The following is a 20,613-nucleotide window of genomic DNA, read 5'->3' on the forward strand; positions in this document are numbered from 1 at the left end:
TCCACAAACTGCATATACAAGGATTCCTGAATTGTGCAAACCCTCTGCAGTAAACATAATACAAGAAAAGGTCAAATAAAACTTTTACACAAACAGAAGTAAAAATAAGCTGAAACTAGAGTTCACTAGAAGCCAATTTCTGCACTTGGGTATGTGAACAGGTTATCTCCACCATGAAAATGCTACAAAGGACCATACACTTCCTTTCTTACCAAATTCAGCTTGACAAAATGGCAGCTGAAGTGACAAGGAAGGAAATTAGTATGTGAAATCTGTACCAGTAATGCGAGCATCAGGCGAATAGAGTGTACCTGCAACAGTTAAATGGGCTGCTGTTCAAAACGATCACAACCTATGTCATGCAACGGAGTGAAAACCCCAGTTTGTTTGTAGTAGTAAATGTCACATTTTCAAGTATATCACAGAAAAGCTAAAGCTTTGCAGTTACTGATTAGCCCACTTTATAAACAACAATGGCATAAAAGGGACATCACTTACCTGACTGTGACAAAGCTTTCAGGAAATGATCAGCTTTATCTTTCAGAAAAAAATACCTCATCCAATGTAAAATAAAATGGCTGGAAAAAAAAAAAAAAAAAGGAGACGCACTCTGCTTGAATGCTAAGCTAAACCTCCTGTGCTGATTTGTCATACCTAATATACATTCGTATAAAAAGTTTGTCTAGTAATTGCATTTTTCCCCCTAGCCAGAAACAAACTAAAGTGACTGTTTAGCCCTTGATGACTTACGCTTACTCAAAGAAAATCTCAGAAATTTACAGCTGCAGAGTTCTTCAGGATCCAAGAAAGTACAACGTTTCAAAGGAGCAGCTAATTGGCCTTGGAGTTCATTTTACTGAAGTAAAATGCCCAACGGGGCAAAAACAAGTTTTATGTGACACGCTTTAATACAAAGGTGATTGCTTGCTTTCTTTCTTTTGTTCGTAGCTCCCAATTTTGCACATTTCAGCCAACATAAAGCCCAAAACTGAGTTTATAACCCAACATTACATTTTTAATGTTTCATTTCTGAAACAGTTTGCAAATAAGAGAAAACAAATAAGGTAAAACAGCAGCTATAATAGGAAAATTTCTTTGCTGTACTGGTTAACGGCTTTGCCAAATATATTTCAATGTACAACTTGAATTCTATAATGTTTATAACATTTACATGACTGAGTAAAATCCTGTGCACAACTCACTCATGGGAGACTCTCAAACCAGCATTTACACCACTCCTTGCCCATTATTATATACATTGTAAACAGTAGTGGGCAAAATAAAGGGGTTCCATTCGCTCATAATTAAATAAAGGGGTAAGTCTATAAAATATATATATTTTTACTCTTGCTAGCCGCAGCAGATCACTATGTTATCTATTGGATGCTGGTAGTTGTCACATTACTTATGGTATTCTCAGATAAACATGATTTTTAAATTTCAGAAATCAAATGTATACTCCAAGCCCCATCTTTATCTCTTAATACAATGATAGATTAGAACACCAATTGGCTACAGCACAGACATCACCTTCCAGGTATAAAAGGTTTTTTTTCTCTCCCAGTGATTTTTTTTTTTTTAACCCCCCCCCCCCCCCCCAGTGATTTCTTTTTAATGTTGCGAACTTCTGTCACACACAAACACAGACACACTATAGCACTGCAGTAAATCTCAAGACGACACTTCTTCCTCCACTTCTTTCACTTTCTTGTAAATTGGCATATTAAAGCTGTGGAAAGCAGGCACCCAGCGATTGTCATGAAGACCCACATTGCATCCTGGTGCATCCTTCTGTGAGCCATGACAGCACATCCAGTAACCAGGACCATATGGCAGGGCTTGGCAATAGGGCTTTGGGTGCCAACGGCAAAGAGAAACATCACCACGTCCATAACGCTTTTTGCACTGCTTGCAGGGATCATCCTTATAGCGGGGGTCACAAACCCAGCGAGAGTCAGCTGGGCGCACGTTATAATTCTCAATGATAAACTTAAAGTAATGGCAGGTACACTTGAGTGCAGCCAATGTCTTTGTAGGCAGAAAGCAAAAGATTTTTACCATAATGTGATGGGGCAGAAAAGCCATGTATTGCTGAGGCTCCAAAAGTTGCTGAATCTTAAAACGCATTTCTAAGAATTCATGTGACACCAGCCTCCTTAAAGGAAAAGGCTCCCGCACTGGAACCGAACCCCAGTTCTCCTTTTCTTCTTCAGGGTCAGCCTCTGACAAAATGTTTAACTTGGAGCTGTCTGTGACTAAATTGAGCAGTGGAACATTATTGTCCAAAGGAGATTTGATATTTGCTAGTGACTCAGATAGTTGCCCAGGAACCGACTGTGATGTCAATTTGAAAAACAGCATACCAGGAAGTGGCTCCTCACGATAGCCGACGTGGGTCTCACTCCCTACAATTTTGTCCAGTGGCAGGTCCTCTTTTTCAGGTGGATCTCCTATCTGAGTAGCCTCTTCCCTTTTTTCTCGCCTTGATTCTAAATTCGCATGGACTGTTCTACTTATAACCAGAGAACACTCTTTTTTCCTGAAGAGCATGTTGGGGTTTTCTGTACCACCCATTTCACAGTGGACTGCAACTTCAGCCTTCTTCACTGGATCGGACACAGAGCAGCAATCCGGAGAGCTTTCCTTATGAGATCTTGAAGACTCTAATTCAGAAACTTGCTGATGCACAGGAAAAGCAGGACAAGGGCTGCCTGCTAATAGCACCCGTCCTACATTGCGTCGCAGGCTATTGTTTCGTGAAAGTCCTCCAGATTCTCTTTCACACCTTCTATTTAGGCACTTGGATTCCAACTTAGCCACCATTTCCAGCACTCTAACACACTCTCCAGAGGATTCTTCAGAGCACCCATCAGCAGGACCCTGGAAAGGAGCTCCAGATTGCTCTTTTGTTTGACCAATACAACTAGATCGTACAGAACAATGTTTGTTGCAATCCGAGAGAAGAGCCCTAGCTCTTTGTTCAAGGTAAGCAACCATTTCCACTACAGACATTGACTTCCCGCCTTCCTCTCCCTCCAACACAAGTGAGCCTTCTCCACTGCTGCCTAAGCAAAAAGATGGATCTCTAGTATTACGACATGGTAAACGGTTGACTACGGATATTTTACTGTCCTTCACTTGGTTAGTTTCTTGGAGTTTGTTCTCTTCTGGAGACCGCTTTCTTCGCTTGGCTACAGATCCTTCAACATCCCAGCATCCTTTGATTTTCATCGATATCGTTCGACTGCTGCAACTCGTGACGCTACTACTCTTGCTCATGTCAGCACTGTTGTTACACTGGTGGGAAGCAAATATAGCAATTTTTTCCTTGGTGTTTCCAGGTTTGATCACTGCCCATATGTCAAGAGGACCATCTGCTTCCTCCTCCTGAGGCACCGAGACAAAATCTTCATTTTCAGATGCAAGAACTAACAAAGACTTCGCTGAAGAATTCAAACACGTTACTTTGCTTTTTTTCCCCCGTATGCTGGTACCATCACAACTGGATTTAGTGCCCAAGGAGCTTTTACACATGGAATTAGTAGAAATAACTGCTAACTGGCATCGGCAGGATGCTCCACTACCAGAGACACACCCAGCTGAACAATGCTGATGAGTGAAACAAGTTGATGGAAATCGATCTGATCTCAAGACTCTGTGCTGACTTGTGTGAATGCCCCTTAAGTTGTCTTGGCTTGCCTCCAACAACAGCTCTTTCTTCTGAAACACTGGGTATGGTTTAAGGTGCATTGTTGAGGGCCTGCAGAAGAAAAAGAAAACAAAATTTAAGAAAGCAGGGCATATTGGAAAATTTGTTGAATCACATGATTTACTTCATGCTTTACTTCAAGCTATATGTTGGGTCACAGTCTTCATTAACAACATTTCAAAACATAATGGCAGGGCTAAAGTTCACTCATAAGTAATAAAGGTTTTGCCACTCTCCAATAAATATTGTTCTGAACACAAACTGTGTACAAGTGGCAAAATGATACCACACAAATATGTCTATGGAAAACAAATGTGAACTTTAAGAAGTTGAAACTAATAATATTTTGTGTTTGGGAAACTGGCATGCACATTTAGAATTTAAAAAGCACCAAACAGCCAAGGGCTTGTAAAAACTGATATTTTCATTGTTTTTGGTAATAATTTTAACTAGCCTCTTGCTTACAACTGAGAATTAAAGCATTTGAAATTAAGTCAGGCTTAAGGATTGACTTACATTATTAACTTTAAAAGTGAATGTGAAACCTTACTATGTAGCAGCAAGAGTTATACATTTCTAAAATGCACAAATCAGCAAAACACACACCATGGACAATAACAAAATTCACACTTGGAGGAGACAATTAAAAATTAATGTAAATACATGTAAATTCATTAATATATAAAGTGAAAATATTAGTTGTCTGGTGACAAAATGAGCACTAATGACATCTTATTATCAGCAAATGAGACAATTTACTGGGGTTGTATAGCGCCGACTCTCAAGTGTGAGACTAGGGGTGGGCGGTATGACCAAATTTCTATATCACGGTATTTTTCTAAATTATCCCGGTTTCACGGTATTCAACGGTATTTTTTTCCCCATGCATGAGTGAATGTTAACCACATTTTCCACTGCAATTACTGCAGTAGACTGGCTAAGAATAACCTATTCCACTGTTATGAGAATTGTACATTGTACAAAAAAACATTTTAATGTGCACACAAGTATTAATACAGGTTTGCATGGCCCCATAAAGTGATAGTTTTCAAGGGGGTGACACTAATGAAGAGAAGGAATCACATTGCATGACAGTTGCAGTCAAAATATTGAACCTTTTTATTGAACAGATTTTGCAAAAACTTAAACTATGATTTTTACAACATATTTTCAACCATCCAAAGAGGCATTTAGACTTAGTAAAATATCCAGACGTGCTTGTCAAAAGTTGTATTGCACTGAACAGGTCTTAGAAAAGGAATAAATAGTAAATATTTTTTGTGAACCAACTACACTTTCTGTTAATGTTAACCATCTCTGTCCACTGACATGTTAAAGTGACTTTTTCAACAACTTTACCATCAATAAACTGCATAATATTTAAACTAATAAATAATAATATAAATAACAGTATTATTACTGATAGCTGCACTATTACTTCAAGACTTCAAGCCCAGGTGCATTACACAGTATTCACCAAATTAAAATAAAATACAACAAGTGCAACTTTGTGATGACATCTTTACCAGCTGAACCATCATTTAGGCAAACTACATTAATATGGACCTTGCTTCAAGCTAAGCTATATACATAAATAATAAAACTGCAACTTGAATTTACTGTATAATGCTATTTGTGGTATAGCCCTACAGAAGTGCATTAGGGCCACAGTGAAGAAAAAAAAAAATACAGAGGGAAGAAAAAAAAACAAACTACCGGTATACGTCAAGAATAAAGTCGACATGCTGACTTTATTCTCATAGTTTACTTCATAATTAAAGTAGAATGTCATAAACTAAACTTCATCCTAAAATCAATGTTTAATTTACTCGATTTTCTCAAACCCCGTCATAAGTTAATGCAGCACATTAAATGCTTTGTGTTGTGTTCCCCGACCCAGTTGTTAATCACTATGCTTCTTAAACTGACTTCCTCCACACTAAGAGGAGGCAGCAATCACCGCACAGAATCCATTCATTTCTTGGTATTCCTGCTCTCTAAAAATTTAGAATGCTAAGATAAATACTTGATATCCTTTTCATGATGAAATGCATTAAAGCTGGTATTAAACAAGCATGGTAGTGAGGCGGTAGTGCTGCTCCCTCGCAGTGAGGGGTCCCCAGGTGTACGTTCAGTGTAGAGACCTTTATGGCAGGTGTGACGAGGCTCCAAAAAACTGGATGTATGAATAGCTATCGCACAGGTTTAACTTAAATATTGTGTAAATGTTGGGTTTGTGATCTGGTGGTCGGAGACACAAACACAGAATTCAATGCATGTTCTTCTGAGCGGATTTTATTGCACGCGTGCCATCTGCCTGACGTACCAAAACCCCAGTTCATATCCTTCCTTTTACTTTCTCCACATAACCAATCACCACACGATAAATGTCTTTGTAAAATTGAAACTAGTTATAAAAACTTAGCCCACGGAGTGTTCAGAACTTTAAAAATATCTTCGCTATACATGTTTAATTATGCCATCTATTCAGAGTTGCGCCCATCCCAGCAAACATTGTGTGCAAGGCAGGAGAAAATCCTGAACGGGTCGCCAGCACATCGCAGGGTGAATACGAGCAACACATACACTAGCAGGGTCAATATAGCATAACAAAATCCCACATCCTACATGACTTTGAAAGGAAACTGAAGCACGCCGAGTAAACCCACCAGAAACGAATGCAAATTCAAAGCAGGGAATACCCAGGACCCCTTTGCTGCGAGGCAGCAGAGTAACCTCCATGATTAATACATGCTTTAATGCATTTCATCATGAAAATATCAAGTATTTATCTTAGCATTCTAAATGTTCTGAGAGCAGGAATATCATGAAGTGAATGTGTTCTGTGCAGCGATCGCTGCAGGTGCCTCCTCAGTACAAGAGGAAGTCAGTTTAAGAAGCACATACTCGATTTAACATGGCTCGGCTGAACACTTAACACAAAGCATTTAATGTGCTATATAACTTAGGACAGGGTTTGAGAAAATCTAGTAAATTAAATATTCATTTTACGATGTTCTACTTTAAATGGCAAATTACGAGAATAAAGTCAACATGTCGACTTTATTCTCGACATTTCTACTTGATATAAACGGCGAGAATAAAGATTAAAGTCAACATGTCGTCACACTATTACACAGTACCCAGGTACATTACACAGTATTGAAAACAAATAAAACAAGTACAACTTGGCTTGCAGTATTATTCAGTAGTATAGAAACAGTATTTACACATATGAACATAATGGTCCACATCTGACCTTTTAAAACCAAAAGCATCTCCAGATAACGGACGCGACTCCTTTATTTCGGCAAAAGTTATTCTGTGTCATCATGTTCAACTTTATCGTCTGCTACAGCTTCAGCTTCAGTTTCAGTTTCGGAATGTTCTCTGTCCATTTTCAGAGTGCAATACCTACACTACCACTACCTATTTAGCGGTGTAGCAGTGAAAAAGAGCCCCCGTGCAACACTGCTGTGATTAGCGGTGTAGCAGTGAAAAAGGTCCCCACGTGAACAGTTTCCCGCTGCGTCACGTTCCGAACGTCGTTTAGGCAATTTAAACTGGTGTTGCGGTATAACAAAAATCCATATCATAACAAAAATAAAAAACGGTTTTCCGTAAGAACCAGTATACCGCCCAGCACTATGTGAGACCACAACTAGTCATCATATTAAAACGTAAGAGCACAAGACAAGTCCAGAATGGGAATTCTATGATTCCAGGTAATCAGCAATGACGAAGATTGAAGAAACTGAACTTCTCAGTTTAACCAAAAAGGTAGTAAAAGGAGATAATGTGTAGAACATGGAGACAGAAGCTGGTAAATCTCACATACTTCTTAGAAAGCTTTTCTTCTCAAAAAGAATGGCAACAGGCACCACGGAGACAAAAGTAAAACATTAAATGGTCAAAAGACATATCGTGACAACCTATATGTACAGAATCTACCAGAATGTTTAACTTGCATTTAAATGAATACACATTTTAGAAATCACATTCTGGGTAAATATCTATTATAAACATAAAGGTTAATTTTACATGGTACAGTATTACCAAAAGCTTAAATTAAGTGCTATTACGGATTTGTGTTAGTCACCATATCCAGATATTCCTAGTCTTGTGGAAATAACAGCAACTGACAAGATACTTGAAATTATCACCGTTTCACACACACAAAAAAAATAGTCTCAGTTCTTTAACTAGATGTTTAATTAGTTTCTGTTCTTAGGAAAATCACTAATTTTCATGTCAAATAAAAAAGGGACAAAAATGTAGCAATGTACTGCTGAAATGAACATGAATACCATAGTATCATATGATTCAAGCATCTTGAAACTATCCCTTTGTGTGGGGTGGAGTTGGTCCCTTACAATTCATGTGTAAATGAAAAGTTATACTACTCTTGATAAGGAAGAAGAGAAGTTCAGGTTTCCATGAGCAAAAGCCACACAGGGTTTGTATAGACTGCTGCCTACTGTTGTCTCTTCTTTCCATTTGTTTCAATTACTTTTTAATTTCGCCCATCGTCTCAGTGAAACCTCCTTAAGTAAACAATGTAATGAGTTTAAAATTCACTATTCATAGTCTATTAATATGCAATGTGCCAGAGGCAGTATGGTATATGTTTGGAATACAAAGGCAAACTATGAATGATGCCTGGTCACAGCAGTAATGCAACTCTAATGCAAAATTATCCAGTTTCTCCTCTTATTTCTAAATTATATTTTAGTGGTTTGACAAGTAATAGAACTCTAAAATGCAGTACTGGGTGATAAGACAATAAAGATGTTTATAAAATAAATCAACACTACTCTAATGGGTCTGTTTTGATAGTCTTTTAATCTTCAGTCTACTGGGATTTTTAACATATGGTGGACAAATAAAATCCCCATTATTTATGTTGTGCTTTTTTTAGGTTACTGTGCACCTTTGTTCTGAATGTCAACTTGTACTTTTACAGTGGTGCATCAGTAATGTGCCTACCTAATCCTTTATTACAAATTCAAATTAAATTAAAAAAAAAAAAACTATCGTTTTCTGGCAAGGATGTTTTACTTAACTATTATAAAAGACTAATTTTCTTTATATTACTTCAGTGGGATTAAAATTGTGATTTTTGAGAAACTTTTTGGCATTAGTGACATTTTCAGCTGCCTCCAACAATACTATCAGTACAGCTTTCAGTATATTCAGCTGTTCAAATTCTTACTGGCTGCTGTACTGACAGACCAACAACAATACAAGCTGTAGCTTAAAAGCAAATGGCTAAGGTTTATGTAGCAACTGACAAAAACAGCAAAAACCTTTTAAACCATTTTACTCCCACAACTTGTTTCTCAAAATCAATTACCCTATTATGCAGCATTAACACTGTGCCCTATGCTTTAAAGAATATACAGTGCTTCCGGAAAGTATTCACAGCGCATCACTTTTTTCACATTTTGTTATGTTACAGCCTTATTCCAAAATGGATAAAATTTCATTTTTTTCCTCAGAATTCTACACACAACACCCCATAATGACAACGTGAAAAAAGTTTGAGATTTTTGCAAATTTATTAAAAATAAAAAAATTGAGAAAGCACATGTACATAAGTATTAACAGCCTTTGCCATGACGCTCAAAATTGAGCTCAGGTGCATCCTGTTTCCCCTGATCATCCTTGAGAGGTTTCTGCAGCTTAATTGGAGTCCACCTGTGGTAAATTCAGTTGACTGGACATGATTTGGAAAGGCACACACCTGTCTATATAAGGTCCCACAGTTGACAGCTCATGTCAGAGCACAAATCAAGCATGAAGTCAAAGGAATTGTCTGTAGACCTCCGAGACAGGATAGTCTCGAGGCACAAATCTGGGGAAGGTTACAGAAAAATTTCTGCTGCTTTGAAGGTCCCAATGAGCACAGTGGCCTCCATCATCCGTAAGTGGAAGAAGTTCGAAACCACCAGAATTCTTCCTAGAGCTGGCCAGCCATCTAAACTGAGCGATCGGGGGAGAAGGGCCTTAGTCAGGGAGGTGACCAAGAACCCGATGGTCACTCTGTCAGAGCTCCAGAGGTCCTCTGTGGAAAGGAGAACCTTCCAGAAGTACAACCATCTCTGCAGCAATCCACCAATCAGGCCTGTATGGTAGAGTGGCCAGACGGAAGCCCCTCCTTAGTAAAAGGCACCTGAAGGACTCTCAGACCACGAGAAAGACAATTCTCTGGTCTGATGAGACAAAGATTGAACTCTTTGGTGTGAATGCCAGGCGTCACGTTTGGAGGAAACCAGGCACCGCTCATCACCAGGCCAATACCATCCCTACAGTGAAGCATGGTGGTGGCAGCATCATGCTGTGGGGATGTTTTTCAGCGGCAAGGACTGGGAGACTAGTCAGGATAAAGGGAAAGATGACTGCAGCAATGTACAGAGACATCCTGGATGAAAACCTGCTTCCAGAGAGCTCTTGACCTCAGACTGGGTTGACGGTTCATCTTTCAGCAGGACAACGACCCTAAGCACACAGCCAAGATATCAAAGGAGTGGCTTCAGGACAACTCTGTGAATGTCCTTGAGTGGCCCAGCCAGAGCCCAGACTCGAATCTGATTGAACATCTCTGGAGAGATCTTAAAATGGCTGTGCACCGACGCTTCCCATCCAACCTGATGGAGCTTGAGAGGTGCTGCAAAGAGGAATGGGAGAAACTGGCCAAGGATAGGTGTACCAAGTTTGTGGCATCATATTCAAAAAGACTTTAAACTGTAATTGCTGCCAAAAGGTGCATCGACAAAGTATTGGGAAAAGGCTGTGAATACTTATGTACATATGATTTCTCAGTTTTTTTTATTTTTAATAAATTTGCAAAAGCCTCAAGTAAACTTTTTTCACGTCATTATGGGGTGTTGTGTGTAGAATTCTGAGGAAAAAAATGAATTTAATCCATTTTGGAATAAGGCTGTAACATAGCAAAATGTGGAAAAAGTGATGCGCTCTGAATACTTTCTGGATGCACTGTAGTTTGTTACCTAGAGAATGCAGGTCTCAACTTAAGTCCACAATCATATACAGTCATATGCCAACTTACAACTCCATATGGGACTGGCCACTTGGCCATATGTCAGTCATAGAGTACAGGTCATTGCAATTGAGGCTTTGTCGGTCTGGTGTGGGTCAGTGGTACGCATACTAGAACTGCTGGTACGAAGAAGCTCAAACCAGTCATCCCATGTAAGGCTGTGTTTCTCAACCACTGGGTGGCATGTTGCAGTCTTTTGTTAACTAGAGTATTTGTTAGCAACAACTGAAGGTTAAGTACTAGAGAGGAGTGGCTAATTAGCAGGCAAGCTGATTAATACGGGTTTGACAAGCCTCTCAGGAAGAGTCGTGGAAAATACATGATGAGGAAGTTCTAAATACATTTAATAATGTCTTTTTATAGCTAATTTTCACCACAAAGCATGCAAGCTATTCACAGGTAAAATTAGGTTAAATACTACTACTAAGATGGAAGAATAAGATCACTGAAAACCATCTTTAAAATCGGCATACATAAAGCATTTGCAACTATGTATTATGATAATTATTGTTCCCATCTAAAATTACTTCATAAATATTTCTGGCAACATCACCCACACCAACTACAAAACAAAGTAAAAATTACATGCAAGTGTTTAGTTATACTTTCAAAAATAGCCTTTTTAAAATGGTAGTGGAGCTGAGTAGCTTGTATGCCAGTATGGGTTTTATTTACAATGAGCTGTATATTTTGTGTGTTTATTTTCTATAGTACATTCCAGTGCTAAATATCACTATTTTTCCCCTCCCTTACCTCTCTACCCTCTTCTCTTATCAAACCTATATTCTTCCTTTATACCAATGTTTGCTTCAAAATTTGTCTGTTTAATTATCTAGTTGCTCTGTGCACGCGATACCCTTAGAAGGTCCTCCCTAAAGAATTCCAACTAAACTTCAAGGCAGAATCCTTTGGGTCTGCCTTATTTTAGAAAAAGAAAAAGACTTCTCTTTCTCCAGACTTGTGCTCTCTACTATCCATTCTATTAACAACTTATGCTATGTAAGGTGCAATCAAAGAAGCAAGGACCTTTTGAATTTCACTGCTCCACAGTACTTTACCTTTGGAATAAACGACACGTCTGATTATGGATACACAACTATAGGTTTGCAATACATTTCTTTTGTGATCTTTGAAATAACTGCAAAAATTACTTTAAAAATGTGAAATTAAAACAAATAAGAAAAAACATTTACTGTCCACAGCTGCTGCAATTTTGTCTTATTTCCTCCTCCTTTCTTGTGACCACCTCTGTCAAAGGTTCTCTGGACCATACAGAGGTGTACTCTGGTACCAGTGGTGCTAAACTCTCAGAAACTTATAGGGGTCCTGGATGGATTTGAGGGGATGTGCTGCAATCAGTTTTAAGGACCGGCCTCTGGTTTTTTTGGTTGTCAGCCTTGTCTTGGGCTTCTACAGAAGGCCTTGAACAGTACATCTTGAAACACCCATCAGCTGCAAAATTTTTGTTCAGGAGAATTTTACTGATGCAAGATGACCACCCTCTCGTTTTGTTGCTATGCTCATTTTTGCCATATTGTAAAAACTAATAAATTTGAAAGTTATCTTTCAACCTCTGCTACAACCTCACATTTTAGTCTGGTTTCCTCCAAACCAGTTTCATTCCTTCTACATCCATTTCTGTTTTAGGTAATCATTTTGGTTCAATCATCTAATTATGTCATTGATAATTATAACCTCTTTTATCATCTTTATGTAATCATGCACTGAGCAATATACCAACAAATCAAGTTTGTATTTAAAAAGTGGTTTATAGCTTAACATGTGTTTTTTGTTTTTTTTAAACCATGTAACATTTATTGGAAAATTGTAAATCTGGAATTTGCTCTTTTATACTGACACACTAATGCAAACAAATCATACACATCCAAGACAAAATGCATATAGAAAACAAATTTTGGGCACCCATTACACCTCTGCACCGTAATATGTATCTCATACATCTATTATGTAATGCAAAAGTCAATTACTTGAGCATACCTTAGCTTTTCCTAAGAACACCACTGTGAATAGATACCATGAAGACTAGTTTTGGCAAACTGTAAAATACACTGAGGTAATCACCAAAATTGTTCCTACCCAGCAATCAAATTAAAAAGTACCAATGCTCTAGGTAACCTTCATATAAGATTGTGCAAAATATATGAATAAATCAAGTTTACACAATACAAATGCAGTTGTCAATTTCACTGATAATTTAGGAGTGCTCAAAAGATACGTTTTAATCATTACTCAAAATACTTTATTCTAAAACATGTTGCAAGAAGTTCATTTTGAACCAAGATTGACACCTGCAAAAGGGTTAGGTCTTTAACTGAAAACAAGAAACATAATGTACACCAATTGTACACAAAATAAATAGCCTATTACAGTGGTTCACAAACAAACAATATCCTGGAGACCCCCTGGAGCTGCAAGTTTTTGCTCCAACCAACTTCTGTTCTTAATTGGACTCCTGGCATAATTAAATGAGCGGTTATGTCTCAGGTTTCTATATGTGGGCTCAATTAAGAAATTACAAAAGCAAGCATGTTAATATATTTTAATAAGAATTAAGCAGTTATAAATTGTTTTTTTTTTTTTTGACTAATCAGTGGGTCCGATACTGAAGCAGTTGCAGCCTTTCACCATTCAGCGTTGATCATCCTGGGGGGTCTGCTTTGTTTGTTTCTAATTGTCACTATTAGGACACAATGAAGGGAGCAGACTACACAGAACAATATAAAATAGGAAAACAACAAAGTTAAGCATTTAAAACTATAGCAAAAAATATTTCTAAATGTCTTATAATGTACAAATCATACTGCTGTGCTTTTCTGAACACCAAAGAAAAAAAATACAGCTAACTAAAAGGAGATCAATTATCAGTGATTGTGAATCTGGTTGGAACAAAACCCTGCAGCCACTGGGGCTCCCCTGGACAAGTATGGGAACCACTTACATATTACATTGATTATTAAAATAATTCCATACAGACTTATCGAATTATACAAGATTTAAAAAATGAAAGTCCATGTGTTCATATCATTCAAAAAGCTCATTTTTATATTGGAGAAAGATCAGTTACCCAAGTTCAGCTTTCAAATTGCTGCATTATTGGTCTGTGTATCATGCAATATAATATTAAGATAATCTGACATGGGTAGGCAATAGAATTATAGCAACGATTCTGTTACAAAATTAATAAAAATCAATTGTGTCACCATGATCCAGTCTGAATTCTATACTGTATATAAGTATTATGTACAAAATATTTAACTACTCACCATTTCAAACAAACACAAATTATTAAACAGTTAATATCTGCAGACTTCTCAGGAACAATGCATACAGAAATTAAAAACACCACCCACAAACTTAGCTCATTACTAGGCGGGGAACAAATTCACAATAAGACAATAACATTTAGTAGTAAGAGTAGACATTTGGTTATCAACGCCATCATTTTCTATTTTGGATATTTACAACAGCTGTAGTTTCTTACTTCAATAATGTTCTAGCAATTACTTAATTTCCTGGAAAAAAAGTGAAAAAAAACACACTGCCACTTCTCATAAGTCAGATTTATTTTGCTGGTATTCACTTGAATACTTAAGTAAAGATCAGAAAAGTCTGCAGTGTGAGGCAAAAATGCCACTTGGTTAGACAAGTTATACAATAATACTGGCAGCACTTGGCCTTTTAAAACTCCACAATAATAAAACAATAAATACTGAAACTCAACATGTTATATATATTGTATATTAGCCTTTTAAATCAGTTTTGAACGCCTATGAATTTATGAATTACATGCACAAAATTGAAATAAAGATAAAACCTTAGTCTTACCTTTGCAATTCTGCACTGAAACTGTGCAGTGCAGCACAAATGTAGCTGGGCCATTTAAAATGTTTTTGAACCAACACGACTTAATGAGAAACGCTTGACCAGTGCACCTTCTACAGAGATACCAACACCTTACAAATCCAAAGCCCTTCAAGTGAGAAGTTCATATAAGGTACTCAATCTGCAGCTGCTACGGACACAGGACAAACACTCTGACCTAATTTGGAAAGGCATTTCAGAGAAGGGGGGTGGGGCACATAAAATTGGGACACACATATGACCATCTACCCATAACAAATGGCCTTTTCAACCTCATAAAATTCATTAGTAATTAACAATAGGACACCTTTTTTACTTCTTATCTGTTATTTCTTGCATCCAGAACTATGTTATGCTCAATATCTGATATTATAGTATATTACTTTTCCAAGCAGGCTTAAATGGCCTTTCAACTAGCTAATTTGAACTTCACTTAAGGGATAGCTAACAACAGCTGTCAGAAAAAAAAAATCTGAATTTACAAAAAAATTCAGCATAGCCTATCATGCACAATTTTGTACATTGTCACATTAGATGACAATGACTCAGCAGATTAACAAGAACAGTTTATGGCACTATTACTGTTTTTTCTTTGACCAGTCCCACTAATTCCTACATCACTTCTGAACAGTAATTTCTTTAAAACAAGTGGTTTTTGCAACATAGCTAACCTTCCTGCTTGTTTAATGCTTTGCTTACACTGTATTTACTCCCAATACATATACCTAACACCTCCCTCAAAACAGTAAAATTTCACATAAATTCTAGAATTACTATGACTAATGCTTTCTTAGGATATGCAAGATTTTTATTTTTTACATGATTTATACCAAGTGTTTAAAAACAGAATATAGCTCATTAGCTAGTCAAGAAAAGGTAATGCTAGAAAAATAGCCCATCAAGGCAAAAATCTTTTCTAGTAGACAATAAGATACTGATTACCAAATAAGGGAAAAAAATCATTCGCAATAATGAAGATTTCAAAAGTACATGTGTAATAGAGGGATTACAGATGTTGGGAGAATAGCAGGTGAATAGCAAAGGCTCAACTCATGAAGCAGAAGGCTGGAGTTTTATGATTCAAGTTTGACCAAGTATAAATATATATTTTAAGTGACATGCTATATATTTTCAACATGAAAACGCACCACTGTGCACATTAGTGCATCTTTTATGCAGGAAAACATGCAATACTGTTAGCCTGTCCCTAGGCATTCAGTACTAACCACCTATGCCTGGATCCCATTTCCTGTAGATAAGGCTGATCACATGCACATTCCAATCGTTAAGGAGGAAATTGCAGTACTGTCTCAAGGCTACTAGCACCATGACTGCCATTATAATTCACAAAAGGTACATTGCACTAAAAGAACAAACATCCATGTCACAGAGGTCAAGGAGATTTCTGTACATATCAGGAAATAACTTCTGTATTTTTTTTTCTTCAGTTGAGAGAAACTTAAATACAAAATTTACAAACAGCAAAATTGGAATCTCACATGAAAACGCATAAACCTATGTTCATTAATGTGCACTAAAAGAAAACCCATCAAACACAAAACATTGAGAAAAAACACATCTATGTTTTTGTGCTTGAAATAAGACAGCAGGGCAGCAAAAACAGTTAAAGTGTGGCAAAATGGGACATTATTAATTCTAGTAAGTGCCATTAAGGGAACTCGCACGAACATTGAAGAATATGTATTATAAATAACTGGATAAATCTGGAAATATTTTGATGCTGAAACCACCAACAAAATAAGGATATTACATCATCAGAAAGCAAGGATGAAGAGTTCCCTGCTCATGGCATTTAAATTTGGCACCACTGACACCACCCAGGGACAATTTCAAATTTGGAATAGAAACTGCAAAGAACAAACACAAAATACAGATAGAATACTGGTTTGGCAACACCTCACAGAGCATGTAATAAAGTATATGGGTATTCAGACTAAAATAGCTTAATCATTCCTTTAAGGGTTTTGAAGGTTACCGAATCTTAATGTTATAACAGTTTTATGAGAAAAAGAAAAAAAAAATTAAAAAGACCTTCAATACTGTAATGTCTTTTACACACCACCATTTTCTTTTTACGTGGGCATCACCATTTTGGGCTTGGTTATGTACTGGTGCTAGCTAGTTTTTCAAAATCACTTTCCTTGTTGACATCCTGTTGATTGATTCATGGAACTACTTTTTGACTTGAGGACAGATTGATTTTTGGTAAATTAACTTTAAAAGTTGCACAATGATGTTTCTACTACCATTCCTTGTTCATAAAAATCTGCTTCAGTTTTTTTTTTTTTTTTTTTTTTTTAAAACAAAAAATCTCAGCCTTTAGACAGAACACCACACCTTGCACTGGTTACAGAATTGTCAAAGTTATAGACTAAAGGTTGCCAAACTTGTGGAATTCACAGAATAGTCTCACTTTGAACATTGCAGCATCCCAGTATTTGCCAATTTTGCTAGTTTATTCATGATTGAGTTGGCAAGCTGAACACAAACTCTGTTAGTCAGGTTTGCAGAAGAACTAAGCGTAGCAGACGTATTACAAGAAAGAAGTTAAACTATGAGCAAAACAAAGAAATTGATCAGTAGCTCCTGGTGGTCCTATAGGAAAAAAAATCTGCTTTAAAATTCTTAGTAGTCCATGTCACAGTAAATCCCTCATTGTCTCACATTACCACCCACATTGGTTAGAAAGCTCAAAAGCACATTCTTTTTTAGACATTTAAGAAGAGACCGCTTTTCCTATGGGACTAAACCATAAAAAATTAGATGACATTTTCTATGATTGACTAGACCATTCTCTAATGTTTTCAACAATGAAATCTGTGTTGGTTTGCTCTAATACACAGAAAGCAGCTCATAACTATGGTGGAGTCAACTGGAATTCAAACATCATCCTCCATTTGGCAATGGTGGTTACAAGTATGGCAAACTAATATCAGCTGCTTTAACCCAGAACTAAGCAACTGTGGTAGTCCTTCAATTTCCAGTGTATTCTTATTTTGGAAGGGGAATTTCTGCAAGATGCTAGGGATGCTCTGATCAGGTTTCTTTAAGGCCAATATTGATCACCACTTTCATGTTACTGAATTGGAAGATTTTTTTTTTATCCCTTTAAAAACATTTTACACGAAACTCTTGTATAACCAGAAATGTAAGAGCTTTATGTTCTATATTAAAGTATTAAAACTTTGGAATTTCTATCATTAAACTACATACCATAGGTGTTACCAGTTTATTTTTTAATTGAGAAAATGAAATTCAGTAGGCTTATTATTGTTCAGGGTGAATAAAAATACTAAAAATAAATTTAATGTAGAAATTTTTTTATAAAAAAAAGAAAAAGAAAAAAATGCTTCTCATTACAATCTGTCATTTTGTTTAAATTCGTCGGAAATGTACTTGTCTGAAACAATTTGTCTAAGAAAGAAATATGTATATTTCTCTCACATTGATTCAATTAATTAATATTGGAAGTTAAACACTGCTTAAATGCTGTTAAAATATCTTCTTTCGGGAGCTCCTCTTAGGGGTTGCCACAGCTTAAGAATATTCATTTACTATATTTATACCTTTAAACCGTAAAGTGTGCCAGCCATTCATTCCCAATTCTTAAGGTGCAATTATAAAATTATAATTTTAATTATGCAGTACTCATACCAAAACTACCGTATGGCCCACACAATAAAATGCACAGTCAGGTCAGGTCAGGGAGCATGCACTGGTACAGCACGTTGCCATACCCACCACACAACGAAACAGCTTAAGATCCCGGCTGGCAACACCAAAGGCAGGCACACTGTCTAGTCTCACCCTCCGGAAATGACCATCTATCTGCTGCAGCCAGGTGTTATGTGGGCGACTCCTTGACCTGGTCCAGCCGCTCAGGATCTTAACCATGAAGATCCGAGAGCCCGATTACCCTTCATCCTTTTGCAAAGATATCAGGAGCTCCACACACCCCTTTCCAGGGATCTCATGACATAGCTCAGACACTCAAGACTCCTCACTCAGTCACTGTATAAACCATTTTATTTCATTAAAAAAAAAAAAAAAAAAAAAGGTGGTAATCAAATGTTCGTAAGAGGTTTATCAAGAAAATATAAAGCTAAAACATTAATACAGACAAATTTTGCTTTTAAGCTAAGAAGTCTATTGCTTACAATGCAGAATTTCAAAGCTTTCTTTTCTTCTTCTAATTGAAAATGTGAGCTACTGTACTAAACATAAGCTCGCTCACTGTTCAAACTCAGACAAGCAATGCCCATTTTAATTAAAGGACAAAATAAAAAGGTCCAATTCTGTTTTCTCAGTTTATTACTCCATTTTCTTTAATGTTAAGGATAATATTACGGCCCTCTCTCTCTTTGGTTAGATCCACCTTTTTGTTCTATTTACAGGACATCTGCAGCAATAAAAACCATATGCTACCTAAACTACCATAAAACTTTATGTAAAGGAGCACAACAACTAAATTACAGTTAAAGTTTTTGTGATCAGCCAGTTTACCAATCACTGATCAAGTTAACTGTAGTGAATTAGATTGACATTCAATGGATTACAGCATAACTACATGGTGCAGTACTCAAGATCATGGCATTCTCAACCATAGCTGGGAGATCCGCGGTTTTCATCACCAGTTACCAAAATTTGTGCTCTTTGAGCTTTATTTGTCAATTTCAAAACACACTTTCTCTTAATCCTGGTTCCAGAACTTTACAGACAAGAGTGAGCTGAAGCAAGAAAGAAAACCACCCTATTATACACAAACATACTCTGTTACACCAGAAAAGTTTCAAATCCACAATGCACATACAAACTCCATAGAGATGAATCAACACTAGTACATAAGCACAGCATGCATGTGTGCATATCAGGTATAGCATTATACCAACAACAATCTAGCTGTGAATCGCCCATGTCCAAAACATGACACAAAACATTGTGCTGGAGACACAAAAACACACAACCATAAGTGCTCACTTACAACATATAAATTCTACTTTAGCCTTGGTACAGGTGTTGTGAACAAGGATGCCCTACATGTATGTCACATTATACAATAATAAAAAAGGAGAAAAAAATGCTAAAAACTCTAAAAGAAGACAGAAAGCACTATAGCAAAAGATAAAGGGAACAAAGACTAGAAAGGCAATTCTAGAGTTATATGTTATATATATATATATATATATATATATATATATATATATATATATATATATATATATATATATATATATATATATATATATATATATACACACACACACACACACACACACACACACATACACACACTCACACATACATACATATACACACACACATACATACGAAAATTACAAATAGCAAATACACAAATAGCACTTGTTTCTCCCTTTTAACAAAGAAAATAATACACACTGTTTACAAACACTTCAGAAATGAAGAGGTTAAAGTAGCCGAAATTAAATATTGTATCTGTATAGTGACAGCACTGTCCAAACCAACCTAAACCGGTCTTATTTTTAAATGACACTAAATGGATGTGTTTTTAATTGTTGTTTCCAATATGAAGACCCATGATCCTATAGCGAATATGGCAAAACCTTTGCCATTAAAAGGAACAGCACACTATTTTACACTTCTGGTACACACACAGAACTGTCAACAACTAAACTAATGGACACACACAAATGAAAACAGGTAATACTATATGTAGTCACTATATAGTTACAGTTCAAGAAAAACACCTTTACCATACTATACAGAAAAACACTACATACAGTAGCACCTGAAAGGAAAAATAAATTCCACAAATAAGTTCTTTCAATTTCCATTTCTATCGACCCTTTCAGTACACACTTGTTTTGCTACTACACAGAGTCAGTTGTTAATGCTGCCACCCTCATATTCTGCAAACTCTTAATAGTCTCCTACTTGCATTTCAGAGCCACTGTAGTGTGTT

The 20,613-nt window shown here is 36.7% G+C and overlaps 1 protein-coding gene across 3 annotated transcripts in view; it reads right to left on the reverse strand.

Moving 5' to 3' along the window:
• Positions 1-1,591: 1,591 nt before the first annotated feature.
• Positions 1,592-20,613, reverse strand: part of fbxo34 (F-box protein 34) — a 33,136-nt gene continuing 14,114 nt past the window's right edge. For 2 of the 3 annotated variants that reach the window (XM_028822057.2, XM_028822056.2), the window contains exon 2: positions 1,592-3,760. In XM_028822057.2, coding sequence (XP_028677890.1) covers positions 1,672-3,750 — 2,079 coding nt within the window. In that variant the 5' untranslated portion in view covers positions 3,751-3,760 and the 3' untranslated portion in view covers positions 1,592-1,671. Of the gene's footprint in view, positions 3,761-14,615; positions 14,772-20,613 lie in introns of those variants that run through there. The other variant, XM_028822058.2, reaches the window with a different exon arrangement.

This window comes from Erpetoichthys calabaricus, chromosome 16, assembly GCF_900747795.2.
Source record: "Erpetoichthys calabaricus chromosome 16, fErpCal1.3, whole genome shotgun sequence".
NCBI lineage: Eukaryota > Metazoa > Chordata > Cladistia > Polypteriformes > Polypteridae > Erpetoichthys > Erpetoichthys calabaricus.